Source organism: Strix uralensis, chromosome 1 (assembly GCF_047716275.1).
Source record: "Strix uralensis isolate ZFMK-TIS-50842 chromosome 1, bStrUra1, whole genome shotgun sequence".
NCBI classification, from domain to species: Eukaryota; Metazoa; Chordata; class Aves; order Strigiformes; family Strigidae; genus Strix; species Strix uralensis.
In genome coordinates this window covers 74,712,701-74,731,385 of record NC_133972.1, presented here as the reverse complement: position 1 = coordinate 74,731,385, position 18,685 = coordinate 74,712,701, and the positions used below count along the sequence as shown (strand labels likewise).

Here is an 18,685-nt window from a genome sequence, read left to right as displayed (position 1 = left end):
TTACTTAGTTTTACTTTTAACAACAAATTGTGGATAAGCATCAAGCAAGTACGTTTAAGTTTTGCCCTTGATTGTTTGAACTCATGAAAGAAATCTGGTATTTGTGAAGCCAGCTTGAGTGAGAATATCTTCACTTACTCTGAATTCAGGGTAGCTTAAATGGGATAAGAACCTAGCTGTGTGTTTCAAGAAACTAAGATAAGATAGATTAATATGCATTTTCAGCCTGAACTTCATGAAGTTTGTTTTCTATACCAACTTCCACAAAACATTTCCATATTTTAGTTTGTAACAAATTTTTTTAGGGAACATACCTAGCAGGTAGGAATGAAGATATTGCTTTAAATTTAAAAAAAAAATGTGGAAGTTGATACCTTTAGAGTGGTCCCATGCTTGACCAAGAATTCAGTGACTCTGATTATCATTAATATCATGAATATCATGAATATCATTATCATGGCACATTAACCTCAGTGTTAGCTGGGCAGAGTAACCCTTTTGCCCCTGGGGAGGGGAGGACTGCTGAGGACTGTACCAGGGGGAGCTGGGCTTTCCGCCCCTCCAGGTCACTGGCTAAAGGGGGAAGTCAGTGATGGCTGGGGATGTTGCTGTCCCCAGCTGTCCGCTGTTGGTGCCACAGCTGCCACCCCATACATACACCCCTTACCTGGCCAGTAGCAGGAAGAGCATCCACTTGGAGCTTGGCTCTCCAGTGCTGTGACAGCGAAATGGAAAGGACAGTCACAGTTGTTTGGTATCTGTGCAAACTTGACTGACTTTGTCTAAACCAAGAGCCAGCCATGAGTGAGTGCCGAATGCATCTGGGAGAAGCCTTTAGACATGCTTTATTTATTTCTGTGGGCGTAATATGTCTCAAGTGTGCTTATGCTCCATGTCTACCCTTTGTCTGGCTGTTGTTGCCTCTGTCTGAACATCCTTCTGATGGACGTGTCTGAGTTGATGAGACATGTAGATTTTGCATTCTATAACAAAGGGGATTCTGGAAACTTTTAACCTGCCTATATGGGTTTCTGTCTTGAATCCAGAGCAGTTTCTGGGAGGCTGTATGAGTTGCAACTTTGGGCAGCCTCCAAAGAGCAGTGTCAGAAGCACCTTGCCACAGAGTGCCTCGGTGCCAGGGCTTGCATGGGGGATTGCTTGGGGCACAGCCTGCAGTAGCTGTGCTGGTATGCAACGCCCTAAATTTCTTCCCACCCATGCTAGGGCTTCTAGATACCTTCACACTACCTTTAAGACAGATATTGGGGTAAGAATGTCAACTGTGGGCTATGGGATCGAGCCCCTATCAGTTTTTCAGTTAGCAATGCTTTCAGCTTGTATAGCTTATTCTAATTTTCTATCACTAAGGTTAATTATACAGATCCAAGAGTAGTATTAAATTTGAAATAGAAAAGGACTTGACGTGGACATAACAGGTTCTGCTCTGCTAAGGTGATACTGTTAGTTTTGTTAAATTTTTGTTCTATTACACGTGGGGTGGGTTTTTTTGCTAACTGTAATGATGATTCTGCATCTATGAATGTTTTTCACTATAGCATTTTTGGCTGTGGAAATAATTGGAAATTGTTGCTATTTAGGCATCTGCGGAGGCGAGCTTATATCTCCTTTTTACTTGTAGCCTGTAAAACCAAGGAATTTAAATGAGTTAGAATTGTATACAGCTATTCTTTCACCTTAGAAACTCTTGTAATAAACATTATACCTCGTAAAAGCTGTATTCTAGCCAAAGTAAGTAAACTGTGTTTAAGGAGGTGTATGTTTGCATTTTGGTGTAATGTTGCTAGTAAGACAGGAGTTTTTCAAATAGCTACAAACATTTGTACTCTCTCTATTTAGAGAATAAGAAGCAGAAAAAGCAGACAGCTTGCAGAACACACTTGCCATCTTACTTGGTAGCCCAGTCAGGTCTGAAGAGGCTTGTATTTCTCAACATTTGTTGCTGTTGATGTAGGAGTCCACTGAAATGTGAGATAAAGCACACATTTATACATCCCAAGAATTTGGAAACAGCTATAGTGTACCTGGTGGCTTGGTTTCATTGTGTTTGAATTATATTAGTTTTGAATGAAACACTGATCTCTGAAGAGGGTTGGCTGTGAGGTATATTTTACCTGCAAAAGTTTTAGAGGACTGCACTTTATATTATTCAGGTCATTTTCTATACCTATAAAACCTTGGCAGAGGGCCATGCTGTGGTGCACACTCCTACATATATATATTCAGAAATATATGTATTGCTTAAGCTGCACAGTTTAATGCTACTTGTCCCATTCCCTAAAGGGGAGGGGATCTCATGTGTACCTGATGCTGCTTAACTCACTTTTTGTCTTGCCAGTGATCCTTCTTGTATATTTGGTGGGATGTCCTTCCTATCTGCAGTCCCTTGTGCTTATCTTGTTGCCTTGCAACTTTTTCTTCCCTGGGTGCATCCATGTGCAACTACAGAGGTTTTTGCCCCTGTGGTTGTCACATCGCTCACATATGTACATAAAATAATTACAACACTGTATGTGGCTACACCATTACAGTGTTACAAAATACAGTATTTCAGTGCACTTATATCTGAGTCCAAAGCAAACTAGTATTAATTACATCCTGATTTATACACTTATAAAATTATATTTTTAATATTACACTTATTTCTGGTCAATTTTCCTACATGTTTGTGTCCTTTGCTCTTCTTCTTCCTTCCCCAGATAGCTCCAGTGGTGCCTCAGGCAAGAGTCAGGAGTGTTGCCAGAAATGGACAGGCTGACCTCCCTGCTTTGCCTTTGGAGGGGGCACTGGGTGTTGCCCAGGCTTTGGCTCTCATTAGACTGGCTGGAAAGTAATACATCTTGGAGATTCCCAAGTTTTCAAAACCGGGCTGAAACTGAGAAAACACCTGGGAGAGACAACAAATGGTGTGATTGCATGCACCTCGCTTTCTCTTACTAGAAATGCTCTGGTAGCTGGCACAGCATGAGTTACCCTTTGGAAGCAGTACTGAGGAGTGCAGGACTAGCAATAATACTGGAAATACTAAGGGCCCTATGGAAGACTCGGTGCGAGTCTGGTAGCCTGTAAGCAGTCATGGAGGCGAGGTTTTACCAGGTGTGGTAAGATTGCCCTGGTGGCAGTGATGACAGAAGGGAACCAGTGCAGTGCTGTTATGGAAAATGTGCTTTTGGGGGTCAGTAAAAAAGCTGGTGTCAGCTTCTTCCCCATGCACCACTTCTGTTCGGTTTTATCTTTCCTCATTTTCCCTCTCCTAAGCATTTCAGAGTGATGAGAGCCAGGTGAGCAATAAATGGCACTGCTGCTATTTATGTCAAGCAGCAGCTTATATCCATCTTGTGTGTCAAGATGCCTATGACAACATGTAACAAACTCTGAAAACAGAAGATACTTTCATTTTTCTTCTGTGTTGTCAGCACATGTTTATACAGAATTAGCATGATTCACCCTTCCCTTTTTCCAAGCACATTCTTTGTTGGGTCTTGTACTTCGGAGAAGTGTGTGAAGTAACTGAGTTACAAAATGTGCAAAACAAATATCATGATCCACCTGTTTGTTATTTTGGTGCACACAGTGCGGTCTAAATGAGATTAAGCTTCATGCAACCTTTAAAGGAGAAGTCAAGTGTGAAATGGTGACTAGAAGCACAGGTAGCTTCTGTGCTGTCTTGTCTGTTCTACAAGTAGGTGATCCAAAGGCATTTGGGAGAACAAGATTCTTCCGCTGTAGCTATGTGTGACAGCAAGGCCAGGGCTAGACACGGGCAAAAAAGGCTCTTCTGCTGCTGTTGGCAGCACAGTGCCCTGGGCAGCTGCCTGCCTGGTGAGTCAGGGCCTTGGGAGGCTGCAGCCACTGAGAGAGGGGCTTGCATGCTACTGCCAGCTACTTTTGCTAGAGGGTGAGGGAAAACCCTTCCAGAAATAGGAGTTTCTCTGTTGCATTTCACCAGCAGGACACTCTAAGGCTCCTCTGCTTTCCTTAACCTTTTGAAGAGCAGGTGTACCTTGCCCTGCCTCCTTCGGGTGACTAAATATTGACATTATGTCCTTAGTGCTGTGAAACCTCAGATCGCTTCTGCAGGGGGGTGCTGGAGAGCTGGAGACAAACTGATGTGAAGGGTCAGCATCATCAGCAAAAAGCATGGGCAGAAAAGCCTGAGAGCAGAGGAGACCAAGTAGATCAAGGACAAGGAGGAGGCAGATGACAAAGAGCGTGGGATGCCTGCTAAATGGACTAAATAAATGTACATGAATATTCCAGTGAAAGACTACTTAGTAAAATTTATGAGTAAGAGAAAATTTGGATTTGCTTTCATCTAACCAATACTGGATTTCAGTATGTCTTCTGTTTCTTTGTGCTAATTTTCAAGAAGGGGTTTGGTCCCCTCTTCTTCCTCCTCTTTCCCCCATCCTAGGTGACACCTGCATGTACTCATGGCTGCACCAGAACACTACCTTCTCCTCTTCCTAAATAGACCTTGTTGTGCAATGCCCCACTTACTTTATATAAAGCTCACCTCAGGTTGTTTTGTGCTTCCATCACAGGTAGCAAGCTGTCAAGTTTTGACATTTTGGATTCTTTTTCCCAGCTCAACATTTGAAAGCTTTCAGAATAGCTTTGTTTTAAAATTATAAAAAAGAAAATTCCCACACCTGCTAATATTGGTGCTGAACACATAGCACTTTTACAGTAATTTAGATGGTTTAAGAACTTCTTGCATGTGTTTCTGTGCAGAGTTAGACCAAAGGCAGAGTTAGTAGGGGTACCAGAAGAGCACAAATGTACCCATTGCCTTTTGATGGATGCTACTATTCAGGAAGAGGAGCTACATGTTTCTGAAGTCAATAGATGTGCCAGCATCTGGATGGTGGCCAAGGGAAGACAGGTGAAGAAGAGGGAACTAACATGTTTAATGACAGCACTGCATCTGTGAAGTTGGTGTTATCTCCATTTAACAAATGAAGAAACAGATGTGAAGGAAGTTGTCAATGCCTCAGAGTGCCACAGTAACTGAGCCAGCCTGTGACATAAGCCTCATGGTCATGTCTGTTTTGTAGCTGTTGGTAAGGCCAGGTTTGGCCTGACACAGATTTGTTTGCAAGAGAAGTGGTATTCACAGCTGGTTCAGTTTTGGGAAGGGTGAGTTTCTCTGGTCCTATTTTCTGGTACTTTTCTGTTTGGTGGTACCACTTCATGGCCATAATTACCAGGAACCTATCCTGACTTTTATGAAAGACTACCAGGATGTGGAAGGCCATGTGTAAATTGTTTTTAGACTATGTATCTGAGCAGAATCTAGCACCATTGATGGTAGATCTTTTGAGACAAAGCTGATGACAATGTATTTCTCAGAAATACTTGAAAGATCCCCTAAAAAATAGTCTTGTGGAGCAGCTGGAGGCCATTATATATTCTGGTCCATTGTCATGTTTGCTTGGTGTTTTCACTTGGTCATGACAAAATAAAATGTTTGTCAATGATGTTACTCCTTCCCTCCTACTGAGCCACGAGGTGACCATGTGTAATTTGAGGCTAAAGGGGCATTTTTTCACTTTCTTTCAAGCATCTTTCTCATTAGGGCTCTTAAGTGGCCTGATCTGCTATCCATTTGAAAGCAACTTCATTTATCACTGCATCTGGTCCTTAGCAGTTAAAATAGAGATTGGGCAATACAAATGCATGTTTCACTGGACTTCTGTTTTTCACTTTAAACTGTGTCTATCATAGGTTTATTTCTAACAAATTAATAAATAGCTATTTCTGTGGTGTAGTTTTAAAAAATGTTATTTAATTGGAAAAGCCTCACATTTTTTTTCTGAGGGAAGTGCAGATGCCTCCAAGCTAATTGCCAATAGACTTGATTCATCTAACTTTAAGACCTGTTGAGAAATACTTGAGAGATTCCAGGAGTTCAGTTACCACACATTGAAAGTGACTGGCCCGTTTTAGAGATTGAACATGCAGAAGTGCAGATGTCATGACAAGGATGAACCTATTACTAAACATTATGTAGATCTGTCATAAACACTATGAGTACTGTTTGAGGGGGGGGAGTGTATATTTATTTGAGTACACGATTAAATGCTGAGAGGATCAGGTGGTTAAATTTAGAATTCTGACATGAACTGTCTCATCGAAGTCAATAATACTACATATTCCATTTAAAACTACATGACTACTACATTGTCTCGTGTATGCAGTGAAGAAGTAACATTTATAAATGACAAGAAAGAAATGAAAGTTATGTCTTATTGAACAAAAAGTATACAAACACTGACCAGAACTGAAACTAAAACTAAATGCCTATCTGTTAATTTGTTCTGAATCATAAGACACTCTGGAATGCAAACCATATACAGTCTTTTTTTTTTCCCCACCCTGCTCAAATTTTAAATTTGTAAAAAGACTAATCCTAAAAAAACCCTAAACCCAAACCAATACAGTTTTGAGGACAAATCTGGAAGAGAGATTTAACATTTTGCATCAGTCCTGTGGATTTTAAGATGGAAACCTGAGGTTTTCTTAGTTTTTCTGAAATTGAAATTGTCTTCAAGTTATACATTAGTAGGAAAGACCTTCTTGTTTTGGCAAGATGCCTTCAATCATTTCTTGCATTTTCATATTTAATACAGAGCATGCCCTGGTACTGGTTAAGAAATACCGTGGATCCATTTTTCTCCCTTTCCACAATTTAATTAAAGACAAATACCTGTACTTGTCCTCTGTCAAATGCTGCACAGTGGCTAGCAGCAATATCTGTAGCATTCAACAGGAAAACAGGCCAGTGCTTTCCACTTCTTTCTTCTTCCTAGCCATCCCTCCATGTTTCTTAATAAAACTACCTGTTCCATTTTGTCACATCACATGTGGTTTCCTTTTATACTTTTGCATCCCAAATGAATGAGACTGCATTTAGGGAGCTGAAGAGCTGCATGCAGATGGGAGATGAACAAGGTAATAGAACATGTCAAGGTACTTGAAAAAGTAATATGTAGGAATGACAGATCTATCTTTTGTCTCTGGTACAGAGATTATCTGAAAATGGCTTTGAATAGAAACATAAGATTTCACAGTGAGAGGGATATAGTGCCTTTGTCACGTCATTACCTAGCAACATAATACTGAAATTATACTTTGAACTCATTCTTATGTTAAAATGCAGAACTGTTACGGTCCCTTTGCAGATTAAATACATTGCCAAGCAGACTTTTTGGCTGGGTTTTCTTTTTTGTTTGTCAGTACATTAAAAATCCCCTACTTACAATATACTTTGGGGAAAAAAAAATGTTGAAATTAGAGCAGCATGTAGGAGAAGTGTTGAAATGAAGAATCCATTAATAGCCTGAACAGAATTTTCTATTCCTGGGGCTTGCAGTTGACCATAGAAAACACTTTCAAAGATTAGAGGAAGTGTTTATTACTGAAGAAGGAATTTTTTATGTTATTAGTTTGTGCATTAGTTTGGGCTTTTCAGTGTTTTTTTAAAGATTATTCCCTCATGTTACAACATACACTTTCAACAAAGCCTTAGTTCCAGCAGAGGAATGTGTACTTGGGGCATATGTAAATATTTGCCTAAATTGTAATCTAACAAGTCCTGCAAACTAAAAAAGAAATGCATATATGTTGCATGATAAATTGATCCAGGTACTTTACAGGCTTTAACTTACTAGATACTCATGAGTAGCATTTTGTGAAGTAGGTAGATGGATATTGACCTTATTTTTTTAAATAGAGGAAGGTGACAGCCTGAAAGACAAAAACAATGTAAGAGGAAAAAAATTCTTGCCCTAAAATGCTTAGACAGCAAATAATTTTAAAAGGTGTCATTATACATTATGAATCTCACGCAGAGAAAAAATTACTTGTAGTACTCTTTCCACTGAAGTTGACAATAGTCCATCAGGAGCAAAATGTTCTTGGCAAAACTAGATCAGCACCAAAACCTTCTGTTACGTGTACTGAGTTTTACTGGTGGAATTACATTATAACATTTGAATTGATTCCTCTTGCTTGATTGCATCAGTATTTTGTTATGTATCCCAAAACACAGACATGGACATGAAATAGTTGCTCAGTAGGGAAAACCTGAGTAAACTGAACGTAACTGATTAGGGCATACCTGCAGGTATGGAAGTTAAAATTCCTTTTGTTGGTGTCTACCATTTATTTGAGGGGTGAACCTAATAGAGCCAAACCTCCAATTTAATCTGTAGTCAGCAGGATTCAGACCTCTTCAGCAAGACCTCAGTAGATTTTTAGTCTGTTGCCTCAACAATTCTGCCTTGACCATGTGACACATTCGCGGAAACCTCACTGTGCTGGTAGGAAGGTCATTGTTGATGATTTGCTCTGGCCATGGAGAGTAAGATGATGGTATGACTGTCATTGTAAGCCACAGGTCCTGTGGTATGGCCTCTCCAGCCACTGACTGCTCTCTGTGCTTAAAAGTCACCGCACTGTGGGAAATTGGTGGGAGAGTGTTGCCCAAGGGTGTTGAGACCTGGTGATTTCTTGGATGTCAAGATTAAGATCCTTTCAGGGAACTCGAATACCACAGAAGGCTGAGTATCTTGATTTTACCTTCACTATGTAGAGCAATTAAGTAGCCTATGTAGTGTGTGCAGTTTTCCTAACTGAGATACTGCTGATTTTTTTAGACAAAATGCATGGAAAGTCTTACTATTTTATGTCTGTATAATGTATTCTCCATAGTGTGGGAGGACATACTGCTGAGAAGGTCAGTCATGATTCATTATATAGACATTGAATCTTCTTTTCATCACATTTGCAGCTTGTACATCTTTTCAGATACTTTTATTTGCCACTTTTCAAGTAAGTAGCTAAATTAGTAGCCAAGCTGTAAATAATAGTAAAACCCCTCTAAAAACAGTCTTACTGTTAAAGGGAAGGCATGTTTTAAGATTTTAGTGATTTTCCACTGTCTTTTCTTTGCCGCTAACTTTTGAAAGAGGGAACAAGAAGTTCACATCTTTATTCATGTACTAACTTAGGTAAGAAGCTTAATCCTTCAGTGGTTAAATCTTAAATGCTTCCTTCAAGTTTCCCAGCACCTTTAAGTCCATCAGCTTCTTGAATTGCACCCACAGTACCTTCTCCAAGCACAGAAAATCAAGGCAAAAGATTTAATACCTATAAAAACTATTTAACAGGGAGGTTTTCTGTGAAACATTTGAAGATCCATGGCATGGCACAGACCTATTATAAAATCTCCAAATCTCCCTCTAAAATTATCGTAGAAGGCTCCCGCTGCTCACCTATCCTCACCTACAACCACGCGGTGAGCTAGAAGAGAAGGAGAATCCAGATGCATTAGCAATCCTCAGAGATGTCTGTTCTCCTGGCTTGGTACCCCTAATGATTTAGATACTGCATATTGAAACTGATTGCAAAATCCATACTGTGGATCGAAGCTCCTTAAGAGCTTCATACCCATCCTTGCACGGAAGGGTAATTGTCAGTGCTCTGAGCTTCTGTCCTGGAAGTCTAAATTAAGAGCAAGCCTCTGGGCTGCTGCTAGGCTTGCAGTAACTTCTCAGGCTTTGTCCTCCCTCTGTAACCGGCTGACCTGAGCTGCCCCCAGAATACAAATCCACTGCACCATGCTGTCAAAACAAATTACTAAATACCGGGCAGCACCACAGAGGAGACAGAAGACAGGATCTCAGTGAAAGTAAAAGGTTGCTCTCCCATGCTTGCTGAGGAATTAAAACACACTAAATGCTTTGGCGGGAGGGAAGCATTCCGCCTTTCCCAAATGCTGCCCCGAGACTTGATCCAGAAAGTAATCAGGTCTCCCATGAGGAGAGGGGGTGAGATGTAAGGAGGCTCTGCTGAAGCATCACCCACTTATCTAAGAAGCGCACCCAACACACTGCAGTGCCTGCAGGCTTTGGGGAAGGGACTCAGAGGGCAGAATTTTCTGTTTGCATCTGTCATGGTGGAGGCTGGGTACAGGCACAAACCAGGGAGGAAATTTGTGCAGGGAGTGAGCACTTGATATCCCATTTCTCCTGTGATGTGGTCTGAAGCATGGGGGCAACGCCAGGTGCTTAATGAATGTGAGGCTGCAGGAGCAGGTCACCCATAGTCTCCATCTGCATCAGTAATGGCACTGGGAGCCACCCTGGGCTCTGGGGACACTTTTTTTTGGCTTTCACTGTGTCATCTGCTGCCACTGTCCTGAACATGGTGGCAGCAGATGTGGGCAGGGCCCTGGCAACTCCGATGTCTTTAGGGTACCTGCTCCCAGGCACCTCCATGGTTATGTACCTGCTTCTGCTTACAGCTCTGTGGAGGAGCTGTGTGTGCTAGTGGGGTGATTTGATCTGGTGGTTAAAATGAGTTTTTATAAGCACTGTGCCTAGATGGCTGTGGGAGAGATGGGTGAAGAGATGGGACAGGGCACTGAGACTGCTGTTTGAATAATAAAAGAATAGCTTCTGGTTAAATCTGGGCTGATATTCCCTAGGGAGCCAATACTGCCTTCAGTTACTGACATGATGGTTTCTTTGCTCTTCACCTGTGAGTATCTCCCTCACCTCCCACATACTACTTGCACCATAAATTCCTTACAGCCTGCTCTACTGCTTTCTTATAGGGGTGCGTGCTGGAACTGAACCCATTAGTGCTTAATGAACTAGATATTTAAAGCTTACCATTTAGGTTATACCCCTACGTTCTTCTAAATGAATACACTTCAAATATTTACTAATCAAAAGTAAGCTCATTTAAAATGCCACTAAGTTAAGCTGATTCTACTTGCTTGAACTAATGTCTCCATATAGTTCATCAGAATTAACCAAAACATATGGACGTGGATATTTCAGTAGAGAGACAGACAGAATAATAAGGAAACCTCATTTCCATTTGTAAAAGTCCTAATTATCCTGACATTTAAGAGAGTACCAGTTTTCCAGTAAAAATACAAATGAGGAAATTTCTTTAATCAGAGCACAATATGCAAGACCTTCTCAGAACAGCCCAAACTAATGCAGACTTGAATGTTAAATGCCTACAAGTACTGAAAAAATGGTTTGTGGAGTCCTGGGGCTTTACCAGAACCAATGCTCTGAAAGACTGTGATTTTCCCACAACCCACCTAGTAGCTTTTGAACTCAATGCCTGTTCCTAAAGTTGGCAGAGAGGCAGAGAGAGGTCTCAAAGACCTTATGCTTTGACATATTTCTTGAAAACTGTTGGGGCAATAAGGGAAGAAGGCAGTACTGAGGAGGAGAGGTTTATCACGTGGGTATGAAATACAATTTTGTAGGAAACAAAGCTGCATTCATCCTGCTGCTTGTAAAATATGTTGGTTTTCATTTACAGTAAACTATGCAAGCTGATACCAAAATCTGCCAGAAATCCATGTTCTATTATTTTGTTAACAAGTGATTTGTAATTTACTTTATGCTTTGTCATTATTTTGAGGAGACTTCGTTGTTTTGTTTGATTTAGAAGTGAGCTCACTTACTTGTGCAGTTTGGCGATACAATTCAAGCACTGTTCTTTGGTCCATTGCACCAGTTTTGTCATGATTTTACTGCAGACTCTATAATATGCGTTAAAAAGACAAGCTGAATATATTTGAAACTGTCATGCTAAATAAAATGGGAGGAGATCAGAGGGCTTTTTTTCCTTGGAGGGGGGAGGCCTGCCATTTGTATGTAATGAAACAATTTGGAAACATTCATAAGGTAGCCTCCATGCTGGAAGTGGACTTTGAACTCTTGCTCAATAGACTAGAGGCCGATGATAAACCATGGAAATTACCTGATCCGGGGGGGGCAAGAGGGGAGGGAGGAGGTGGGGGAAGAACTGATAGCTGCGCATTTTACAAGGGCAGATTATAAACTCCTAACCAGGTTATAAACCCCCTTCCCCTTTTATGCAGCTGAGAACAGTAGTCTCTTTCTTGTAAATGAGGTCTCCTACAATGGAGACTGCTGGCTGAGAGTCTGAATTAAGAACACAGAAGGAAAGACAAAAGAGTGAAGCCTGTTTAATTAAGATGAAGGATACTCCCCCTCACTCAAATCCTCCAATCCCAGTTTAAGAGCATAGGGGTTGTTAGCACTGAAAGGACCGACTTGCTGACTTGGGTAAACGCAATGCTCGGCAGATGAAGTCATGCATAATTAATTGTTCTTTGTTGCATTCTTTCCAATGTAATGACTTGTAGCATTCACGCTTATAATAATTGATGTTTTCTGTGTGCTGGAGCTTCAGGACAGCCAATTAAGGCAGTGGAGGTGGTAGCTGTGCAGCATCTCTAGCATCTGTCTGTTACCAACATGTGGGCTATAACTTTTTTTTCCTTTTCTTTACTTGTTTTTAGTGCCTAAAACAGTACATGCAGCTGGCAATTCAAGAAGGTTGTGGTTCTCCTATCACGTGTCCAGACATGGTATGCTTGAACCATGGGACCCTACAAGAAGCAGAGGTATCAACACTTTTTTCTTTTTTTTTTTTTTAATGTAAGCCCCCAAAACTTCTTTATCTACATAATAAATACAACCATACACTTTTTACTCCCTTCAATTACCTTTAATGAGCTTTTGGCAAGAAGCCTGACTGACAAGAGGAACTAGAAACAAACAGATGTTTTTCAAGGATTTTGCTCCTTTTTCCCTCCCTCTGTGCCTTGAGGAAAGGCTTACTTGGCATCCAGACAAACTCTGAATTACCCATGCAGGTGACTTAACCAGAATACCCTGTATCCCAGAACTGCTAAGCCTTCATTAGCACTGTCAGTTAAATCAGAATTGATTTGACTGCAAACACTGAAATTCTTGTGCCTCTCTTAACTCAAGAGCAAGAACTCAAACTGATGGTACACAAGTCCAGAATTTCTTTGTATGCGTTTATATTGGGCTGCAACAATCAATCTGTAGTCCAATATAAACACACAAGAGTCTATAGTTATAAGGAAAGAAAAGTATCTGCACAGCACTGCGTGGAAGTAGGTCTTAAGAGATATGAAGAGTGTCTTTATTCCCAAGGCAGATACGGGAGAGATAGAGAGCTCAGAAGCTAAATAAGGTTTATGCAGAGCTGTTAGCACATCTGGCATGTGCACGATCTCCCAGAGTAAAGTGATTTCAAACTGGAAAGTCCAGTTTGAAAGTTGGAGACGGAGAAACTGGAGGAAAAATGTGCTCCTTAGACCTCCTTGCGCTGCTTGGGACGATGAGGTTCAAGGGGGCTGTAGATGCCCACCCCTGCCAGACTGCCGGATGGCCTCCCAGCAATGCTCAAGCAGCCTCCTGCCTGACATAGAGCTGGTGTAAAGTTTCTGAATTGGGCTTAGCATCAAACCCATGACATGGGGAAGAGCTGTTGGCAGTGTGGCTGGAACCCTCAGATGTACTAGCTGTTTTGTGCATCTAGAAGGCCACGGAAGACTGCGAGCAAATGTGATGTTGTCCTGCGGCTATTCTTGCTTGCTTGCTTTGTGAGCCAGGTAGGTCTCTGCTAGGCCTAAGAACACAAGCAGGAAAAAAACTAAACCAGGAAAAAAAGATGGCTAAGGGATTTTGGCTGGTTTTGTGTGTTCTCTCTGCATTTGTTTTCAGGGATAAAATCAAGGAGAATCAGATCTCCATCCTGAACTGAAGAAGCTTATCTTCTGCCTTCCCTTGAGCCCTGTGTATACAGATGACATAACTCTGGTAGAAGTATACAATCCTGTTCAAACGGAATTAGTGGCAGTGCAACTCCCAATACCAGAAATGCCTTTTTCTCCATAAAAATTCAAGCTTTCCTCTCCAGCATACATTTGAAACACCATGCTTAGCTGAATCAGGGCCTAGGAGTTGCAGCTATGTTTGTTATGGCATGCAGGCGTATGGTGGAGCTTTTCTTTGGCTGAATCCAGCTGTTGTGGAAAGTAGCCAGCTGTTTCCCTTCCTCCTTTCTTCTGCATAGATACAGAGGGGGCGTAGCAATGTCCCTCCCACCCATCGCACCAGATTGGAGGCAACTAGTTTTTATTGAAAATGTGTTCTTTTAAAGAAAATTAACAAATGGGAGGAAGAATTCTGCTCTGTTAAAATAGGATTATGATGCTATAGGAATTATACAGATGTATTTCCAGTTAGTAAAGCAGGAGAACACTCCAGGGCATGTATTAATGGACCATTAGCTTAATCCTTGGGTGTTTTTTGGGCTGAAGGCAGAGTGACTAAACAGCCCGAATGTGCATTAGTGTCCCGTGGATGAATGAGTGTTCTGATGCTCCCTTTTGGCGATGCACTTGAAACACAGACCTTCCACTTGAAAAGCAAACAGGCCCCCAACCTGGTTAAAATGAACTGCTTATGTATTTTACCAAATACCTATTTCTTTAAGGAATAAAAACCCCCAGAATTCCCAGGAACAATAGAAAAAATAGATTATCCCATTTAATAACCTGAAAGATTAGTATGTAAACTACAGATTATGTATGAGCACTCTATTCTTTTTTCTTATCTATAAAGGCTGTTCTATGTGAAAATGTGGCCTTTAAAAGCTATTATTGAAAGGGCTCAAACCAATGAATTTCTGATTAAGACTAAACTGTGATACATGAAAGTTTTGCTTGTGTTTGTTTCCCAAGTGGCTTGTATCAGAAATAGCGTGGCCAGTAGGGACAGGGAAGTGATCTTGCCCCTGTACTTGGCGCTGGTGATGCTGCACCTCGATTACTGTGTTCAGTTTTGGGCCCCTCACTACAAAAAGGACATTGAATTACTCGAGCGTGTCCAGAGAAGGACAACGAAGCTGTTGAAGGGTCTGGAGCACATGTCGTACGAGGAGCGGCTGAGGGAACTGGGGTTGTTTAGTCTGGAGAAGAGGAGGCTGAGGGGAGACCTCATTGCCCTCTACAACTACCTGAAAGGAGGTTGCAGAGAGCTGGGGATGAGTCTCTTTAACCAAGTAACAAGCAATAGGACAAGAGGGAATGGCCTCAGGTTGCGCCAGGGAAGGTTTAGACTAGATGTTAGGAAGCATTTCTTTACAGAACGGGTTGTTGGGTGTTGGAATGGGCTCCCCAGGGAGGTGGTGGAGTCCCCATCCCTGGAGGTGTTTAAGAGTCGGGTTGACATAGTGCTGAGGGATCTGGTGTAGTTGGGAACTGTCAGTATTAGGTTAATGGTTGTATTGGATGATCTTCAAGGTATTTTCCAACCTTGATGATTCTGTGATACTTCTTCGAAGACCCTCACTCTGTTTTTACTATGCATGCTCAGACTATGTAAATTAATTCCAGGAACTCATTATTATAAGACACCCCTTTCCAGGAAATCTAATGAATGTGTATTATTTGTGTGTATGTAAACTGATGTCCCTTGCTAGTTCTTGGAAGCCCTTATGGTGGAGAATCCCCAGGGCAACCCCAGTGCTGCTAATAAAGAATACCTGCTTAACATATTGGAATCTGACTGTTAATTTCTTCGTTTCAATTTAAAAACAGAACCTTATTCAGATAGTAGAGAATGTGCTTAAATATGGCTGTTGTTTGGCATGGAAGTACTATTTAGAATTACAGTTTATTCATTACACACTCTGAAACTCCTGGTGTAAACGTATGAGCCTTCTCACCTCTGGAGGGTCTGGATGTTTGGTCTCTGGCTTCTGGCAGGAAAAGATTCCTCACCAGGACAGTGCCATGAGGAATGATGTGTTGCCTGTACTGGGGAGGTGGGGGAAATTAGTCTTTTGTTCTCCCCTGTGTTAGCATCAGGGTTTTAAAAAGTGTCTTTTTCATGTTAGGTCCATTTCACACTCTGCTGTGGCTGATGTTTAGCAGATACTGTTACAGTTTGGAGAAAAAGTAGCAGTTCAAACTGTCTTTGTCATGGATAGGGTGTTAAATTGGTTTTTATACTTTGGCCTAAATTGTGTCTAATTATGTTCACTAATGTGGTTTCTTTGTTTGCTTTTTAAATGCCTTTTGCCCTAGCCTGCACAAGGGAGATAAGGTGAACTTAGGCATAATTTGAAGTGAAGTAAAGCCTTTTCATTGACTTCAGTGCATTTTGGATTGAGCTCTCTTCGATAAGGAAACTGAACAATTAATAGCAAAGCTTGTAAGCAATTCATAACACATTATAGCTATGAAAGTTCCTCTACTCCCCTCTCTCAAGGTCCTTATTCAAGGTGTGTAACATTTCTTCAGTGCTTTCCAGTGACCTATTTGTCTTCATTGTGAATTAAGTCTGTTTTATCTTTTCAATAAAATTCTTCAGAGTTTATCTAGTTTGGTACTAAATTATGAGAGCTTTTTCACAGCTCTTGCCTTGATTCTGAGACACGTACTTCTTGTGTTGCTTTCAAGGGGTGGAGGGCAGCAAAAACTCTGGTTGACATTTTAAACAGGGAATAGAATTTCTTTTTGTGTCTCTCATGAAGAATGAGCAAATGTGAATATTAGGAATGTGTCTCTCTGAAACAGTTGAGTATTTCATCAGTGTTTGTAGCGTAAACTGCTTATTCACAGTGTATAAGAGATGTTGGCAATTAAGGCTTCTTTACTTTTGGTATTTGTGTCCCTCTGGACCTCAGAAGAAAATGTTCCAGGTTTTTATTTTTAAAAAACTTAAAATGAATGGTCATTTGAACGAGAAAATTGTACTTTTCAGTACTTTGAAAATGTTTTCTAAAACCCCTCTGTTTGTTGTTTTGGGGTTTTTTGTGGTTTTTTTTTTTTTGCTTTAACAAAATCTAGTTAAAACAGGTAGGTTCCCCAGCAGTTTTTTTGGTTTGACAAATAGTGCATTCAAACAGAAGGAATTGTTCCACTAGAGTGCTCGAAATCAAGTGCAATCCTAGGTCATACCTTGACCTGTTACATTAAGATTGCAGCTGCTTGTGGTATAGTTGGTTTTAAGTAGAAATAAGTGGGTGTTGGTGATGGGAAGACAATGATTTTGGCTACAAACTTTGTTTCAGATAGCTGGTTACACAAAAAAGAGGAAAGTTTAAAAGCAGTCTTGTTAAACAAGAAAACTGTCCTTTCAAGCTCTAATAGTACAATAAACAAAGATGATTTGTATTCCTTCCTGGAAGCAGAAGGTAGAAGGAGCATCTTCTATTAATACAGTTCTCTTTAACCATGCAGACAACTTCTGTCTAGAATATTCCTGTCTCTCTTGGGAATTTGCTCCATTGATTTAATTGGACCAGTTAATATCCCTAATCTAAATAAGGGGTAATTTATCATGGTTTGAAATGGTTTTACTTGGTGCAAATCCAATCATCAGTGTAAGCTATGAATCAGGGTAAGTCTCAACTGCATACAGGGATTTCTAATGCAATACTCACGTGGATAATGTCTAGGGGATTGTGCTTTGCTATTTCTGATTCCTGTATTGTTTTGAAGCTTGTAAAATTGATGCCAATGATCCATGCATACATAATCTGATTTGGATAGAAACTGTGCAGCAGGCAGTAAAGGAGATGATACTGATTGGGGCTCTTCTTTTGCCTCTTAAGTTTGACAAGGAGAATTACCCCTTTGCATGCAGTGGAGATTCTACTTATTGTCCCTCTGTCTGTGTAGATCTGTGATCTACGCCAGGGCTAACCTGACAGAGGGTTGTCAGTGCTTTGTAAAGCAATACTGAAATGGGACAGTGACCCAGATCTTAGAATTCTTAATTGCATTATATTCTATACATAGCTGAACAAAAATCCCACTGGGAGTCAGTTTAAAGTACCAGTTTTATTTTTAATTTGAAAATTGGTTTACATTTTTCCAGGGGTGATTGAAATGGTAAAATGAGGAGGAAGGTGAGAAAATGTTGCAGGTTGACCTATCTTTTTCAGGGTCAAAAATTAAAATTTTTGTTCTTCTTATTTACTCATTTTTAAATAAATCCAAGGGGAGCAAATGAGAGAGTCTTAATTTTGTTTTTATTTGTCACTAAATTAGAGAAGAGCTCCTTAATAGAGAAAATGAATAATTTAGTATTTCAGATGACTCTAGTGAGCACAGTAGCTGATGAAGAAAGGTGTGGGTGTGATTTCTAACAGCAGAGAGATTGAACTCCCATACCTCTTTCAAAAACAAACCACAGCCCAAGTTAAAACTATTTTGCGCTCCTTGCAAAATTAAACAGTGCCTCTGTGAGTGGGACCTTCGCAGAGGTGGCAGTGCAACACTTTGTAAGTGACTGTTACTGCTGCCAGTGCGCAGGATCTGCCCTTGCTACGTATCTGCTAAAGCGGGAAGGGGAGAAGCACTTGTCCTGGTGAACTTCCCTCCCTCGGCATTATTGAGGTTTGATTCATATGGGTGTGAAAGGAAGTAGGATCTATTCAGTTTTCTTGATTGCCTCCTTGCATCTCCCTTGAAAGCCTGAGAATAGGTGGAGTAGTGATTTTCCCTTTCCAGTGTGGTAGCCAGTGTTTAAAAACAGGGGAGTTGTTCTTTTTTGGCTCCTAGTTACTGCACTGCCTGGGTTACAAGGAACAGTCTGCCCCTGTGTAACCTGAACCAAATTATTTAAAACCCTTTCATTTTCCTTTCTTTGCTCTTTTGTCTCGCGTAGTAACAGCACCCCCGGTTATCGTACCATGCTGGGCAATCTTTTGGACACTTGGCAAAGGTCTAGCTAGAGCCTTTTGTGGTAGTAAGCCTTCAAAATTTTGCTTTTTTTCCATG

At 40.8% G+C, this 18,685-nt stretch overlaps 1 protein-coding gene across 3 annotated transcripts in view; it reads left to right on the top strand.

Moving 5' to 3' along the window:
- RNF144B (ring finger protein 144B) overlaps positions 1–18,685 on the top strand; it is a 76,171-nt gene that overhangs the window by 38,055 nt on the left and 19,431 nt on the right. For all 3 annotated transcript variants that reach the window (XM_074870938.1, XM_074870931.1, XM_074870923.1), the window contains one exon: positions 12,377–12,481. In XM_074870938.1, the coding sequence (XP_074727039.1) occupies positions 12,377–12,481 (105 nt within the window). The remainder of the gene's footprint in view (positions 1–12,376; positions 12,482–18,685) is intronic.